Source organism: Acanthaster planci, linkage group LG05, assembly GCF_054643075.1.
Source record: "Acanthaster planci isolate LZ-2023a linkage group LG05, COTS_SCS, whole genome shotgun sequence".
Taxonomy (NCBI): Eukaryota; Metazoa; Echinodermata; class Asteroidea; order Valvatida; family Acanthasteridae; genus Acanthaster; species Acanthaster planci.
In genome coordinates, this window is record NC_141781.1 from 4,182,925 (window position 1) to 4,200,240 (window position 17,316).

General features: G+C 40.3%; 2 protein-coding genes across 9 annotated transcripts in view; both read right to left on the reverse strand.

The window, feature by feature from the left end:
* Positions 1-15,012, reverse strand: part of LOC147799024 (3-hydroxy-3-methylglutaryl-coenzyme A reductase-like) — a 29,614-nt gene extending 14,602 nt beyond the window's left edge. The window contains exons 1-8 of one of the 3 annotated variants that reach the window (XM_087137330.1): positions 14,690-15,012; positions 4,202-4,376; positions 3,702-3,813; positions 2,840-2,927; positions 2,228-2,312; positions 1,889-1,994; positions 807-913; positions 330-449 (exon numbers count right to left, since the gene is read on the reverse strand). In XM_087137330.1, coding sequence (XP_086993456.1) covers positions 330-449; positions 807-913; positions 1,889-1,994; positions 2,228-2,312; positions 2,840-2,927; positions 3,702-3,813; positions 4,202-4,363 — 780 coding nt within the window. In that variant the 5' untranslated portion in view covers positions 4,364-4,376; positions 14,690-15,012. Of the gene's footprint in view, positions 1-329; positions 450-806; positions 914-1,888; positions 1,995-2,227; positions 2,313-2,839; positions 2,928-3,701; positions 3,814-4,201; positions 4,377-7,748; positions 7,933-14,423; positions 14,606-14,689 lie in introns of those variants that run through there. The other 2 variants (XM_087137329.1, XM_087137328.1) reach the window with 2 other exon arrangements.
* LOC110986786 (uncharacterized) overlaps positions 1-17,316 on the reverse strand; it is a 128,118-nt gene that overhangs the window by 26,889 nt on the left and 83,913 nt on the right. The window lies entirely within an intron of this gene.

Here is a 17,316-nt window from a genome sequence, read left to right on the forward strand (position 1 = left end):
GATTAGACAAATAAAATGATTCACGAATAGTTGGTTTTATTTGTAAGAAGTTAAGAATTCAATCCTAATGAGAATGAAACCACAAATCTGAGTTTGTATTTCTTCCTAGTTTCTTTTTCTTACTTTGACTTATCATTTACAGGGTATATTTCTGTAGGTTGAAAACTTGTGTTTAATAAACGGATCTGTTGAAACCAAAATCTCAGAATTTGCAGGAAAAGTGACCAATAGTCAGATTGGGAACATCAATGTGAACAACACACTCTTTGACCTTTACTCCTTTGACCTTGACTCCCCAATCTCACTCAAACCACACATCCCTTACTCACCATGATAACCTTGACCCGTTGGACCACTGGGTTGGGTTTCTTGTCTTCCTCCTCCTGCAGCACCTTGGTGAACTGACCAAGTTGCCAGACTGGACGGCCGACAGGGTTGTTGTTGGAAAGCTGGAAAGTAAATGTTTGATAACAAAAAAACAACAACTTTTGTTAACTGGCACATAATGAGATTTCCCAGCGGAATGAGAGCGATTCTTACCCGGTTTAAAAAAAAAAAAGCTATATTAAATCTCGGGCTCATGTGTAATTACTTGTTTTGGACTGTACTTTAACCCTCACATGCAATCGCACATTTTGGACAAATCTGCCCTTCCAATCCAAAGTGGCATGAAATATGCTTTGGCACTGGAGCAGGGGAAGTAAATTAAACTTTTAACAGTCTGCAACTGCTCAAACACAGACAAGAAAACACTGTGACAAAAGCAGTCATAACGATAGCAAGATTGAGAAAACCTTCGCGCTTACCTCCAGAACAAGTGACAGGCAGGCTGGGAAGAAAGTCATGAAGACAAAGAAGTTGGCAACCACGGACAGGCATCCAAAACAGCACATCACCTCCAATTTGGGGATTCCTGTTGACAAAGATAAAACAGAAATGAAGTCACTTTTTCTGTCTTCTAGGGTTGCCGTTGGTTCAGGAAATTCGGAACTGACAAATTGTTATACGTTAAATTTAGCTACAACAGCTTTGCTTGATAAGTAATAAAAATAAGGTCATTTTTTTAAAAGAAATCAATCTATCTGATATAAATCACAGGTTTTACATACTAGACAAGTGAGTCAAAAATGCTTGATTTTGACAATAGCTGGATTTTTAAAAACTTGTATGGAAGGTAGCACACTGTGCAGAAGTGAACTGCTTATTTGACATTTTGCAAACAAATCATTGCACCTCATCTATTATTATACATGGCCAAGTCAGTTTTCCAAGAATGGGAACATGAACAAGAACTCACATTTGGATTCAAATTTTGCACGTTTCACTTAGGGGAACCCTGAGGCAACACTTGGCATCTTTCACCGACAGTTTCCTCCAGAAAGCAATTTAACCCTAACTGCCCAAAACCTGCCATACTCCAACAGCAGGTTTTGGCAGGTTTTGGCAGGTTTGGTACCGTACCGTAGGAACCTGCTGTTGAATTTTGTGAGACTTGGGATGAAAGGCCCAGGGAGATGGTGTTGGATTCTGTGTGAGTTGGGACACACAGGAGTCATTGTGTGCAGTGTCTGACTTGCTGTACCAATTGTTGGACTATGCTTGATTTTGTCAGGTTTGGTACTGTTCAATGCAAGTCATCCTATACTGCATAGACCCATCCATACCATATCACTCAAACTCCAACGGGCTCATTCTGTTGGATTTTATCAGGTTTGGTACAGTGACCTGCATGTACAAGTACATAGACAAGTACATGAACCTGTTGGATTTTGTGAGGTTCAGTATGCTTTCTAGTGCAAGAGCCTAGGGGGTTAGGGTTAAAGAGACTATTCACGTGGATCTTACAACCACCCTTTTCTGTGTCATTGTTTATTTCCAAGGGCATTACCTGACAGAGTACCAACGCCAATCACCAGGCTCATGACCAATGCATCCAGGGAGATGTTGGGACCAAGGACTGCCATACCTTGGGCTATGTTCTCAGGTACATCTCTCTGTATAGAAAAAACAAGTAATCATTGGTCTGTGGAAAATAAAAAGATTTCAAAATTCACGTCAACCTAAGGTTATTTCTTACACAAGAACTTTTTCGAACAATGTGAATTCAAAGCTAATCAGGAATAGCCGAAGGGATGACTTCTGTCATTCTTTGGCAAGATGGTCAATAACATGGTTTCCAGGAAAACTCCCAGCGAGTATCTGGTGTGGAACACGGGGTGCCACTCACCTGGGAATCACTGCTCAGTGCAAATTTGGTCAAGGCACTGGCTTTGGACAGGTCGATCAGAAGAAGGAAAAAAGGCAGTGCCTCACTGTGAAAAGGAAAAAGCATGCACACCCAATAGATGAATGACTTGCAAAGCATAAGACCAAACATGATAAATGTTGAATAAACTTTTTCCCATCTCCATTTTATTCTTTTTTTGGTCTTAATTTCAAATTAGAAATTCCAATGCTGCTCATTCATAACCCACAGCACATTCTTTGTGCCTAAGTCTAGCACACCAGCATCTACACAGGATAACAGTGGCTGTGCTCCACCTGTCTGGAATGCTTAAAATAAAGCAGTCCCCGGGCTGTGTTCCACATGAACATCCCGCCAACAATCACAGTCTTTTGGGGCACGTCAAATGGAAAATAGTTTGCAGTCATGAAACAATGGTTGCATACGTGAGCAAACCCCCCAGGTTGCAGATCCTGGCAAGTCTAGGAAAACACAGGCTCAAGGCAAGATTATGGGAGCTATGAAAGGCTTTGTAACAGCAGGTAGAGTCCAGGTTCATTTTATTTATCACTGACATATTTCAGGGCCAAGGAACCCTGCAATATAAAAACTTACTTGAGGCCTGTAAGCTCCAGGCCAAAAAGATGAATAACGGCACTGCTGAATACAAAACTGGAGAATATGGTGAACAGCCCAGCAATGCCTACAGGGAACAACAAAGATTTTGAGACTATCAATATCTAATGATACTGGTAACACCCCTTGGCAAAACAACTTTCTGACCTCGACCAAACCCATGGGCGTATCCACAGATTAAAAAAATCAAAGCAGCATTTGTGGGAGAGCACATTTTACTCATTTTGAGTAAAAAAAGTTTCTGCATCTTGTTCCAACTGTCTCTCATTTAATCATCTTCAATCGTGTCTATAATTCCCATTTTGGTAGCACTGTATTAGAATCTTCAACAATTCTGTGACAATCGAGGCTTGAAGGCGTTATCTCACAACCGTTATCTGTGATGTAACGCAAAGCCGACACAAAATAAATGCGGCTGACAATAGTGCCTTAGTACCTTGAAAATCAACAAGACTATCAAGCACAACAATACCGCGACCAAAAGTAGCTTTTTGTCCCAGTTTTCAACACAGATAACAGACAAAAAAGGAACCAGTATTTAGTTGGCCCTTTTCTTTTTCAGCTTGCTAACCCATCGATTTATCTCTCATACCCAAAGTTCAAGGATAAAAGACAATGGGCGGAGTGAATATTTAGCATCAGGTTACTACAAATAGCAAAAAATGTTCTATTTTAGGAAAACAAACATTGGAAGAGACACCTTAATAGCGGGTGCGTATAAAGAACAAAGTAAACAGTTGATATGCGGCAATGATATGCTAAATTATCAATACTGACAAGTGCAATATCAGAAGAGCAGGACAAAAGTCCTTTGATAATAAGTGTACGGTAAGTTGCGTACCGAGAATGTATTTGGAACCAACTTTTCGGAGTTTGTGGAACTGCATATAGATATAGAAGACGGACATGGCGTTGGCCAGAGTGACGATGATAACATCAGAGGACATGACATCCTGAGGGCAAAGAAAAGATCTCAAAACAGTTACAATTACAGTGAGTATTGGCCTTCACAGGCAAGGGCAAAATCTCTGTCAAATCGTTGAAGCTTTCTTTAGAACCTTGAAGGCTATCCGATAGTCACAAAAGATAATCAATTTCAATTTGGTTTTCCCCATATTTCAGCACACTACCAGTTAAACTTTCGTGATACAGACTAGTTTTCAGATCACCATCATCTCATACTAGAAGCTTGACTACTTAACGAGGACCAAGTTCTTGAGCCACGGCAGCATCTTGACTTGAGAGGTGTCACCCTTTTTTCCCCATACATTCTACTTCATAAACTTGCAATGTACAGGTACTTTAAAGTTTAACAACAGGCATTGTTGAATTAACATGTACCTGTGTCTCAGTGCAGTGATAGTTCCATCCGCACACTTTGGGCAGGCTGGTGAAATAGTCCATGGACAGCATGCATATGGTGAGAGTCAGGGTGCCCACGATGACCTCCCAAGGGTGGGCGGAGCAGTAGCGCCCGTGGGCACGGAAGACGTTGGACAGCATCTCTCTTATGCTCCTGAGGGCAGATGGAAGCGACACACAAATCCCGTTCAGTAAGCCCAAGTTTGGTGTTTTGTGGTGGCACAGAATCTGGGCTCACTTGCAGTGCGGAGCCAAAACACAGCACGTTAAGACGTCTCCCACATCTTGATATCAATGCAAATCATTTTTGTTCGAAAAAAAAACATCCTTTCCATCCATTACCCCCCCTCAGCCATTTCAGATTCTCAGGTACATGTATAACGTTAAAGAAAAGGTGAATATGACCAAAAGTCTTTACATATCGATTAACACAAAGCAGAAAGACTTTTGAGATTCCCATTAGCATGGGGAACTTACACGTACTTTAACAAAATTTGGTTCAATTCAGAGACACATTCTGCTATCAAAGTACTCAGTAAAAGTTAATGAAGCCTGGAATACTAATATTTACATATCGATTTTACTTTAGAATATGAAACAGTTGTGGGGGCACGACACACAAGAAGCATGTCCACAAGGGGAAAAGGTCCGGTCAAATATGGCCTACAGAGAGCGACTTTTATACAGAACGCAGACAATTTGCTCCACATTTGCTGGTGGTCTTTTTGCACATGAAATCGTTCCTCTCCTGCAGGAGTGAGAGGACCAGCATACCTGCACAAGTACACGTACGCCAAACCCCATAAAACAAATGTTTCCGGATTGGAAAGCAGGGATGAGGGTATCCTAAATAGACATTCTCGGGGGGAAAACTACCACCAATCACAGTAGTTACAGTAAGAACTTAGTCACACAGCCCCTTTCTCATCACAAACAGTGACACCTCAGCACAAGAGAAAGCATCTCAAACATGAACTTGACCCTTGCCCTTCGGGACTTATCTGAAACCTACCGCTACCAGGAGGTTTGTGAGGATTCTAAAAGACTGGAGAAAGCACCACTGGGTCAAGATATGCCATCAATTTACAGTGTGCTAGAAGATTTCAAATACAGAGGATTACAGAAAACTATGTTCGCTGTAAAAATAAAAAATAAGCCCCAAAAAGTGAAGGACTTGGACCTCAATAGATTCTTCCAAATTATCTGCACTTTTTTCTTTGTGGGTGGAGTGGAGGTATACCTTTTGCAGACTAAAAAACAATAACGAACAAACCAAAACCAGCTGTTTCCAATCACCTATTCCATCCTATTACACACATTTATTTAGAAGTGATTCCTTTTGATGGGAATAATGATGACTACTGCTACCAACCCACATATTGCTCCATTCCTTTTCAATTGTATTTGCAACGGTTCAAGATTTTTATTGTCCACAAGCTAAGCTGAGTAGCTGCAAAAGGAAACGATGAAATCCTTCATTAAATAAAAATGTTCAACGTGTATTCTGGTCAGATGACATGGTCCACGTCAAAAACTGTGCAATGCAAGGGATAATAACTATTAGCTAATGATCATTCTATCCTTATTTAGTGAGGAAAGAACATCTACCTATCATAACGCAACAAGAATCGCTTGAGGGCGAGAAAAAAAAACAGCATATAAGTTCCTTGTTAAACCTTAAAATCCTCTACAGAGGAGTGGTCAGTAAAAAAACACCCATCCTCACACCTGAGGTACTGGTAGTTTTTGAGGAATTTTCCTCCAAAGTTGATAATTGATAGAAACGTTACTTTTACTCCCAACTTTCATGAGACGAAATTTAAAATTGATGGGCTGGACTGTATCTTTGTCCACACTGCAAAATTCTCCAGAAACTCCTGGTAGCTTTTAGATGGATACACAAGCAACAGGGATGTTTGCATTTACACTTAAATTTGAAGAGACTTTTTTTCTACACAATAAAAAGAGGGAAGTAAAAGCTAATCAATTCAAAAATGTAATTCAAGTAAAGCACAAAGGTTGTACTTAAATGGAAAAGTGCCACTTGAAAATAAGCACTGGTAGACTGGCAGCTGAAAAATGCTACATGGATTCTGAACGATCACTGCAGTGACACTTCCCACAATGTATGATACAGAAGCATGCAAATTCCTGTAATTAATAGTACAAGTTTTCCTACATGTAGGGGAACAACTCACTGCTTCAGTTCAAACTACTGAATGACAAAGCCAACAGAAAGCCCATTTTACTCGGTTCTTGAACTTCACTGTGAAAACATATCCTTCGAAACCAATAATCACCGGCCCAACTTTTTTCACGTGTAGTGATAGAGACCAGCAAGACACAAGAAAGAAAACATCTGTATATTTATTCAATGTGGGAGAAAGCAGGGGTAGAGTACGATTCAAAAGGTGCTCCTTTTTAGAAAAGTCAAAGCAAGCTCAAACCATGAACTACCGGTATCAACAACTCCAGGCAATTACCGGCTGCAATTTTTGAACCTTTCTTCCTCAAGTTATTGTTAACACAGTCAACATGATCCCCCATCCATTCATACAGCCATGTATACAATTCTATGATGAATAGAGATTATTGTGAGAATGACCGTAGCCTCAAAAGGGGAAACATTTTCAAGCAAGCTGGTGGAAAAAGTGCACATGGTGACTAGAAGCCGGAACTAATGGGAAAGCAAAACATACAGATGTGCAGTTAGTACACAGTGTCTTTTTGTTTGTGACTGAAAATAGTTTCCACCAAGATGTTTGATGTCAGACACCACAAATTGATGAGCTTTCCATTTTGGAGTTAAATAACATCATGTAAATGTGGAAATCTCAACATGAATGTTTGCTGCCATCCTTTCAGGATCAATGGAATATGAACAAGAAAGGTTGGTTCTGACTTTTGAATAAGTATTCACAACGGAACTATTTGAGGTTAAAGGTTCATTTGGTGTTTTTCTAAATCATATACCAAGAAAGCGAAGAAAAACTGATATAAATGGGAAAAGTTTCAAAAACTGCTCTTGCAAAATCCATCAATGTTTCAAGTCACATCAGAGACACGGTGGTGAATAAGTGTACAGGTAAGAAATTTCACAGTTCTAAGCAACAAATTGAGATTGTAACAAAATATTCATATCCCCACTATACTATCATCATTGAAATAATTACACATTTTTAATCACAAAATAAACCTCTGCAAAACAAAAAGGCAGCAGGAAGTTAAACCACCACAAATACAAGTTCCCCAACAGTTTCAAATTTTGCCAATACACCTAAACCCTTTTTTTTCAAGATGTATTTTGCGTTGGGGAGATGTTAATTTACATAACGGGTTTTGCCCTTACCAACGTAAGGTTTGCAAGCTCTCGGACAACCACGGAGCATACAGTGTTTATCAATATATACGTTGGGTAAGGGCAAAACCCGTTATATAAATTAACACCTCAACCCCTTAGAAGGTATGAAAAAAATGCACTGAAATTCAAGCATTCAGAACAATTGGCATTAGATGTTGGACTTACCTGACTTGGTCAATATTGCCAATCATTTTGACTTGCTTTTTGTAGAGAGTTTCAATTTCTAGTGCCCACTTAAACATCTTCTTGCCAACCAGATTTGATCGTTGTGTTAAAATCCAACCAAGTCTCTGGCCAATTTCCTCTTCCATCAGGTATATAGGGCATGTGGGTGGTTAGATAGTAAAGGCCAGATTGACAAATCAAGCAGTTATACATTCATAATCAGGGTTCATCCAAACGAAGGGGTGGCTGGTATGCCAGGAACCATGGGTATGAAGAAAGCAAACCCTTAACTGACTGAGTGAATTGAAACAGGCCAGTGATAAATCACGAGTCACAAAAGGTCCACATGAAACCCACCTGCCATAAATGGAACAACCCATGTGAGACGATCCAATCTGTGGTGAGATTGGTTGGAAGTTCTCATCCTATGCAAATCGGAGTGTGATCATGCACTGGGTGCATGGCCAAACTCTTGCTGGTACACGTGTACCACAGCTGGTACCAAACGCATGCATGGGCTTGTGCAAGTCAAACTCCTAGATGTACGTCTTACCAGTATGTCAAAATCCTAAGTTTGGAATCAATACCAGTATATCTATCACCACACAAATGCAGATCTCTTTGCCAACTTTCAAACTCTTGGTATTTGTATGGTATCCATGTGCGGAGAGTGAACTATGCCTTTCATGTTGATGTTCTAAAGAATTAGAACACAACAGTTTCATATATTCCGGTGGCTCTAGAAACAACATGTACGTGTACAGGAATATGGATATTGAAATAACTTCCTTTTTTACTCAAAGGCAAATACCAAGATTGTTTAGTGTGCATACTGGTATCTTTGTTGTCTTGAATTTGTATGTACAGTGTACATGTATGTCTTGAATATTTGAGCTCAAACAAAGCAACGACTTGCAAGTTATTCCCTGGTGCCTCACGAACCACGCTGTTACGTTACACTCCATGCTGCCCCAGATAGCCCTGCCTGTTTCTCCTTCGACTGCCTAAACTAGCCTGTACTGCCCCAGCACTGTATGGTTAGACATGGATTCATCAGGGACAACAGGTGCTGATGGGTTGCACTGGAAATCTTGAACAGCACGGAAAATATTATTTAGATACTGCACAAAGCCACTATATGTAACTATAGAGCTGACCATTTAGCCATGCTTTGTATTGAACTTAGTTGAAGTAAATCTCACCAAGACAATGGTTACTTTTCTGGGTAGGTGAACCCGTGTCAGCTGGTGGTGAGACTAATTGGCCAGGGTAGATTTTTACCAAGTGCTGTATCAACTATCATAGAAATTGCACCAAGATATGCCCAGTGTAATGGCAGCTGTTGGGTACAGTCCACTGATTCAAGCCCCATTGAAAACAGTGTAAAATCACCACTGTTCAGGGCCCAATAATATGCATACTAACATCCCTGAGATTTCTATAACACAAATGAAATTCTTGTCTGGTCACTAATCTTTTAATTTCTTTTCAATTTTTTGTGGGTTAACTAATTAATTTTAATTATTCCCACAAAACAAAATCACCCCACCCCCCAAAAGTGATTTTTCCAAAGTCTGATTGCAGCCATTTTTAAAGTGGCAACCCTCAACTTTCTCGGGCACTTGGGACCATTTTTCAACCGTAGTTTTTAGCCATTCTGCTCTCATATGAAAGCTCAAACACCCAGGGAGTTGATCCTGGCAACGATTTACACAATCTCACAATATTGGGGGCTAAACAATCCCCTTTTTCAAAAGAAACTGTGGGGGCAGTTTTCATGCTAATGAGCTGGCCAGAAATTCTCATTTGAATTAGCGGACTACACCCTATGACAGTCTAGGTGCCACTGAGTGCTAAATGATCAGTTGCAATAAATACTTCACCAAGCAGAAGGGTAGGCTACTCTATCCCCTGAACCAAACAAAAATGAGAGGAGCTACATGTAGCATTGTAGATCGGGTGCAGATGTGTGAATAGGGCCCCTTCAAAGCAAAGCTGTCGATCACGCAAATCATCTTTGCAATCAAACCATAAGTATTCGCTAAACTAAATTTCTGTCACGTCAGAGCCTGAACAAAATCACATACTCTCTCCTCCCCATGGTTGAATAAACTGAACTGTTTACCATGTTTACAGGCCTTACATCTCGAACGATTGCTTAAATGTGAAACTATACTCTTGTTTTGAAAACAATGGGAAGGCCGGTGCACAGACACATGTCAAATTAATCACAGGGCTCATACTGGTACACCGTAGGTCATTTCCAGAAATACAAAAATAATCATCCATCCTACATATACACTGTACACATGGTCCTAAAAAAGAATACTATTTCAGAATTACGTAAAAGATATAGATAATTTCATTCCATTTTGGCTAGAACTGTTCTGAAAGATTAAAAAACACAAACAAAACCAAAAAACCTGCAACTCAGAAATATTCATTTCATCAGCTGCAAATTCCCTGGTGCACTTTCGAATTTACACCACACAAACACACACGTACATACACAGGACCATGGAGTACAACAATATAATAACTCTAACAGCACAGATAGATGACCCGCATAAACACCCTAAGAGTACACAGGGGTGGACATGAAGTGGGCACACCAGCACTCTTGCTGTCTGACAAACCATGATCAGCACCTGGTAACCAGTAATAAAGCATGAGGTCAAGCACCAAAATTAGTACCAGGCCGTTACTGATCCTCTTTGAAGTGATGGCATACTTTATTCCAAAGATATCATCAAAATATTTACAGTCGTACTGTAGTGGGATAGGTTCAACAGCCTTTTCTCAAAGAAAAGTGCCTATTTTTATATATTTTCCTACTGACATTTGCTATGTTTGAAAAGAAATTTCTGTTATTTTCAAGAGTTCCCTTTGCGTTTCGCTGTCGCAGAGGTGAAAACACATGCGCAAAGCTCAATCCATTGGAGCAAAGCTGTCCTGGTTCCCACCGTGCTGCGCCCATGCCAAAGAACGCGCGATGGAAGTGTGCCAACCAGTCAATAACAGTACGTCGCGGTCGATTACGCTACATTGGCTATACACTCATGCAACCCTCCAGCTGCATGTTGAAGAAACATCGATGTTGCAAGAGGATTTGTGCAAGAACAGAACTTGGTCGCTTGTATTTTCTGTGTTTAGGAATTAAATTTGAGGTGATTTTGCTCGCACTTGAAGCGAACGTGTTTCCACAAAATATCCTGCCACGGCACAAGGTTTATCAACAGCCCGTTGGATACATCATGGACGCTTACATGTACCTACAGTAGTGATACAAGGTCATCATTGGCTAGTTTGCTGTCATGATTACCTAACATTTTGTGAATTGTCCGTAAATGTTGTGAATTGTCTACTGTAGAAATTTTTACAAGGATTACGATGGGTTTATATCACTTCTTCGGACAATTTTTGAAGCGTTCGTCCCCATTCATGCCGGTCAATCAGCACAGAAAAATTTACCCCCCACTTTTTATATTCTGGCCTTATGTGTATATGACTTTATCTTAAATAGCTCCCAGGTTCAGTGAAACTGCTCCCAAACCCCCTGAAATATGAAAGACCATGAGCTGTTTTTAGCTTATGGGCAAAAAAGCTAAACATCGACCCCTGACTGTACGTGAACCCATGTATGTATATGCCTCATATACACATACATGTACATGTCCACCTCTTGTTGAAATCTCATACATGTAACACGGTTCATTGACAAAGTAGTTGTTACATGACCTTTGAAAACACAAAGAAAAACAGAGAAAGACAGAAAAATCTCCAGCAAACTGTACAATGCACAAAGCCACAGGAAAACTGTCGCTGTTATACATACATGTCCCTGGTTCTCACTAAATGACCTAATGGGCTCCCTATCCATGGTGGAAACAAATTTTGATTACTTCTTAGCATGTCTGGAGTCCCGTCCCTTACACTGCTTCACAACATCAATTTTTTTAAAGCAGAACAGCAAAGGGAAATCAGTTTTGGGAAAATGATGTTTGTTTGTATTTTTTTATTTCTAATCAAATCATACAGCAACTAGAGCAGTCCCACACAATTGTACGGCATGAGAAAATTAGCATTTTCAGTGAAAGGTTGTCCTTCACAGTACTCATAAGCAAAGATCGTATAGCGCCACGTAGCGGCGCAAGATGGAGAACTTCACCGTGAATACACATGAAACGTTGTAATCACATGGGTGCCATTTGGGCAAGCGATACACCTGCGCAATGCACATTAATGCACAGGCGCAGGTGCCGCAGCAGGCACGTGCACCTGGTGAGCCTGCGCGGAAGCATTACTGTAAACTGCGCAGGCGTATCGCTTGCTCAAATGGCGCCCATGATAATTACACCTTTTGGGCAGAGTTATCCATCTTGCGCCTTCGCCACTATAAAATCTTTGCTCATAAGTACACATATATTGTGGCTGTCATTACAACTTCTGTGTGGTACAGATGATGCAACTCAACTACATCTTGCCAAAGACTATTTCATTTCGAGGTATCAGGCTCAGTTCATTCCAATAACTAAACGAGACTTGCACTTGGCATCATTTAACTCACCATGTACATGTACATACATGTAAAATAGGTCAGACCTTTTTTTTTACTTTTACACAACTTGACCTTACATTTTTTTAAACTGGCCCAAAGAGCCAGATAATTTATTTTTTCTCTAGCCCATGTGAATTTTTATTTGCCCATTGAACATTTCTCTAGCAAAACTAACTTTGACTAGCTTTTTGAAATTTGATTATTTCAACCACTACTGTAGAAACTGGCTATACACACTATCCCCTATGGGATCATCACAATGTTTACGTGTCATAAAAAATAACAAATTGACCTTTTAAAAATATTTTCTTACAAGTTGTGATGGCCTGATACGGACTTCTCACCCTTAGAAGGAACGGAATAAAAAGGGTAAACTTAGTGGTGACGTCTGGAATGATCCATAAGAATTTAATCCATTAATGGAATCATCAAAAAGCTCTTGGAAAAACATTTTCAAAAAATAAAATCTGGCATCTGGCAAAAAAATTTTTTTTTTATTAACTGGCTTAGATATTTAGGAAAACTGAGTTTCAAAAGTACTGTACATGTACATACAATCTACTCTAGCTTCTCTGAGATTTGTATGTGTCTTAAGTACATGTATGTAATATTTAATGTAATGCACTCGTGAACACTGTAGGGAACAAGTACAATATTAATTTCATTTAATAATGGCAAGTTCAGCACTGCACACTAACAGCCTTTAAACAATTATAGACTGTGAACTGGTAGCAGCATTATTTTGCTATTTTGCAGGCATGCCAACTGAACATGCACCATGACTGCTTTTTGGGACTTTTTACCATGACAAATCATCACCTGGCTCCATGCCATACATGGTCACGTTACAAATCTGTATTCATGAGATGGAATTTTGCCCTAGAATAATTTCGGACTTACATGTAGTCTTCCTTGAAAAACCTACAAAGCCACAAATCATGAAAAGAAAGAAAAGTTTCATGCAATGTTTTGTTGGTTTCCATTTAAAACAGTAAAGGGATTATTGTACAACTTTTGAGAGAAGAAAAAAGAACAGGAAACTGCAAACGGCGGACCATTGTTTTCTGCTAGAGGGCAAGCCCTACCTAAGCACCATGTGTCTTAACACTCTACCATACAATTATCACTTGGTCTACTGTCACTTCATCAAGAAGGGCAAATTAATTATTAGCCCTATATGGTGTTGATTCAGTGCTGGCATTTGAAAAAAAAATTAATGTTCTGGATGCGAAGCAGGTCAACTCGTAGGCCACCCAACTCGTAGGCCACCCAACTCGTACACCGACCAACTCCTGTGCAGTTTGGTCAAGCCGTACGTGTGCCAACTCGTACGCTGACCAACTCGTACGCCTAGTATAACTAATGTTATTAGAAACATCCTTAGTAATTCCCGTCACTACTTTGACTGATTACGGAGATCCGACTTTCACCCACACTCCCCAAATTACGGAACAATTCCGTAATTTTACGGGAAATGTCCATTACAGACACTGTAAATTTACGGACTTTTTTACAGTGACTTAATACCAATCTTTAAGGATTTCTAAGCAAAATCTAAAAATACCAGTCTCAACCTAAAAAAGAAAAAGGTAATTTACATTTAATTGATTGACATCTAAAGGTAAATTTGGTGAAAACACAGCAGCAAAAGCTTGCATAAGGTTAATGCTCCGACACACGTGTGAACCACCCGAGTTGGGCGGCGTACGAGTTGGTCGGCGTACGAGTTGGTCGGCGTATGAGTTGACCAGCATTCACAGCATGATGCTTGTTGGACGAATGGGTTGCACTGACAGTCCTAAATGATCTTCTCTTTTTCAAAACAATCTTCCGCAACCGTATCTCAGATTATTTCGAAAGAAAAGCAATGAAATTAGTGAAAAGGTTGTTGGCTAGTTTATCTTAAAATAAAGTTGGCACTATTGCACAAAGATTAAGCAACTGTGACACAAAGATTGAGCAACTGTGACAACCATCAGACTTGGGAGGCGGGGACTTCAGCTTTCAGGCCAAATACCGGTAGGCCTACTACTAGTACTATTGATTGTATTGGGCCTACCGGCAGTAGGCCTACCAAACTCCGGCCCAGGCCTAATGCCTAATGCCAAATTTCTTACCTCAACATGAGCAGATATTAGGCCTATTGTGACTTGTGTTGGCTGTTGTTTCTCACTGTTAATGAACTGCCAATCATGTGGCGTGCCTAGCCATGTGTTCTTCCCGTTTTTCCCAAGAATGCCAGTCTGAGGTGTAACGTTCATGTGTACACAAGCGGGTCCGGTCCTTAGTTGGCCCAGAGAATAAATCCACACATGCGTTTGGTGCTCAAAATATCCTCATTTCCATTTCCTTTAGAAAATACCTCCAAGGTCAGCCTACTTACCCATGTGTCTGGAAACGCACCGGCCAATCACCTGACGTAAGATTTGGCGTGATCGAAGAATTTGACCAATCAACGCATTTGGAGCACGTCGGACGATGTTTTAAGCTGTCGGTCGAGCAGTGCGTGAACTATGCCAATGGACGGCCAAGATCCAGTGATTAACTAAACTTCCGTACTTTTTCTTTGTACTACACTTTATATCAAGAGACAACTGTGAATTACCCAGTTGACATATTTAGGGCTTATTCTGGTAGATATTTTCATATTTTATACCGCAAATCGAACTACAAGTGAGCCGGTCTGCCGGTCAATGCGTGTACTGTACATGTACTGTACTTTGATCGTGCATACGCGTACGCATATGCAAGTGGCCCGGCGCGGTCGCTAAAAACGCAGTCTAGTTCCTTATGAAATTTTTGGTTTATAAGCGTTTAGAAAGTCCGGGGACCAGACTAAATTATGTTTATGGTGACGTCATCTACCGGTCTGTCACAGTGAGTGACGCCCTCGATTTTTTCCGGTGCACGCCTACTCGCGCCTTGGCCTTCAAGATAGAACACGTTTTTGTCGTTAGATAAAACTTAAATTACATCAATAATTACATCACAATTATTGGGGTGCAGAGGCTGCATGTCCTCACTGTTGGTACTTTTGACAATAATTTGTTGGGACCTAGAAAACGTTTATTATTGTATGGGAAAATTAAGTTGACTGTTGAGATTGACGGCCATATTTTTTGTTCGGCGGGAAGACTACTAGTACACATCCATTCCGTTGCCCTCATCTGCACCTTTTTGGATCATTTCTCATTTAAAAGCACTTTTCATTAATAATAAACAGCTATTCAGGCCTACAACAAGTACCCCATTTACAACCCATAGCTACAAGAGACGCAAACGAGTCACTAAATAAAAGTATCATATATTAATATGCTGATTTCCGTTAAATTCAGGACTGAATGCTGTTTGGGCAATGACCATGATTTATGGTAGTTATCCCAATAGCCAGGTGCGGTTCTAGAGCCAATATTCGGGGGTGGCGGCTAAACCCTTTGCACGTGACATCACCTTGTAACTTTTGCTACTGCTCTGTTGTTGTTTTTTTCTTTTTTCCTTTTTTGGGAGGGGTTACACAAAGGTTTGGGTAGCTAGAGCCCCCTATATGAAGCCCCTCCCCCCGAACAGCGCCTGCCAGTCGCATTTTAAAGAGCACCCGGTCTGGTAAACGCAATTTTTTTTTTAAATTGTAACTTGTGTATTTTTTATATTCTAAATCGAAATCCGACTGAGTGAAACTAGGGACGTGACGATTAAAGTGAAAATCACTCTCAATTCAGATTAAAATACTCTGACAGATTAATCACTTCAGTTGGAGCTCGAGTGAAAACTCGATCTTTTCGATTGAAAAAATTTCACTCTAAAACGTCTGGTTCCCAGTTTCCGACTGCAGGAGTGAATACTCACTCGAAAAGATTAAGTTTTCACTCTTTGCAATTTAAACCTACTGATGGATTCCCAAAATTATACTGGGACTGACATATAAAATATATCGACACTTCCATGAGTGACATTTTTGCGAAATATTTGTCAAAAAAGTATGTACATGTAAATCCCAATAAACTGTTGCAGGAGATTTGCGTTTTATCCCCTTAGTTTTATTTTGTAGAGATAGCAGATCGATCCAGTTGCGTGGAATCCGTTCCCCTTTGTGCTTCATCGCGATATCACACTGGTGCATGCATTTTGCTAGTCGGAATATTCTTGAAATCGGTTCCACTGACTTCTGTAGTCCTTTAGATACCGATTTCTTCGGCCTTTCTCGCCATTTTTTTTCCATCAGGACGGCCAAAAAATGTAACGGTAGGCCTAGGTAGTTTCCTTAGAAAAATTGCGCTCGTAGTACGAGCCGGCCGCGGGAAAGCGTTAAACTATATAGACTACCGAAGTGTGACGTCACTGTGAACCAGAAAGTGCAAAAAAAATCTCGGTGACCTCGACGGCTTATGTTTGTTAAGTTGTATACTGGCACTCACCCGGGTTTGAACTGCTTTGAGTAGCCCAACTGTTTTGTGAATGTATTTCTATTTTCTAGAAATATTTTTATTGCAGTAAAATGAATTTGGGATTTTAACACTTTTATTAGCTTACCAGCCTAAGCATGTTTATGTATCGGCACGGTATAAAAGGTCAATGGAGAGAGTGAATGGGGGGGGGGGGGTAACTGCCATTGGGTACGTTATACTGAACAAAATGTTTGAGATACTTGTTTCGTGTGCCAGCACCAAACTTGAAATTCTCAGATGCTTTGAACCAACAGGGCCAGCATAGAGTTGACAGGTTGAAATAATCTTAAATTTGCAGCTGCAACCCCCCCCCACACAGATTTAAACACGATGTAACCCTAATTACCGAACCCTAACTGGGGAAACTAACCCTTGAAATGCAACCCTAATTTTCAGTCCGACAAACTGTTATTGAAAGCAACTAGAGAAAGCCAATTCAGTATTACACACAGGCCCTCTGCAGTATGCTAATACAATACCATATGCCCATCACCGCAGTGAGAGACAATTTTTTTTTTTCCATTTTCCATCCAAGACTGAATTCAGCACCCGTTTTCCCTTTTTT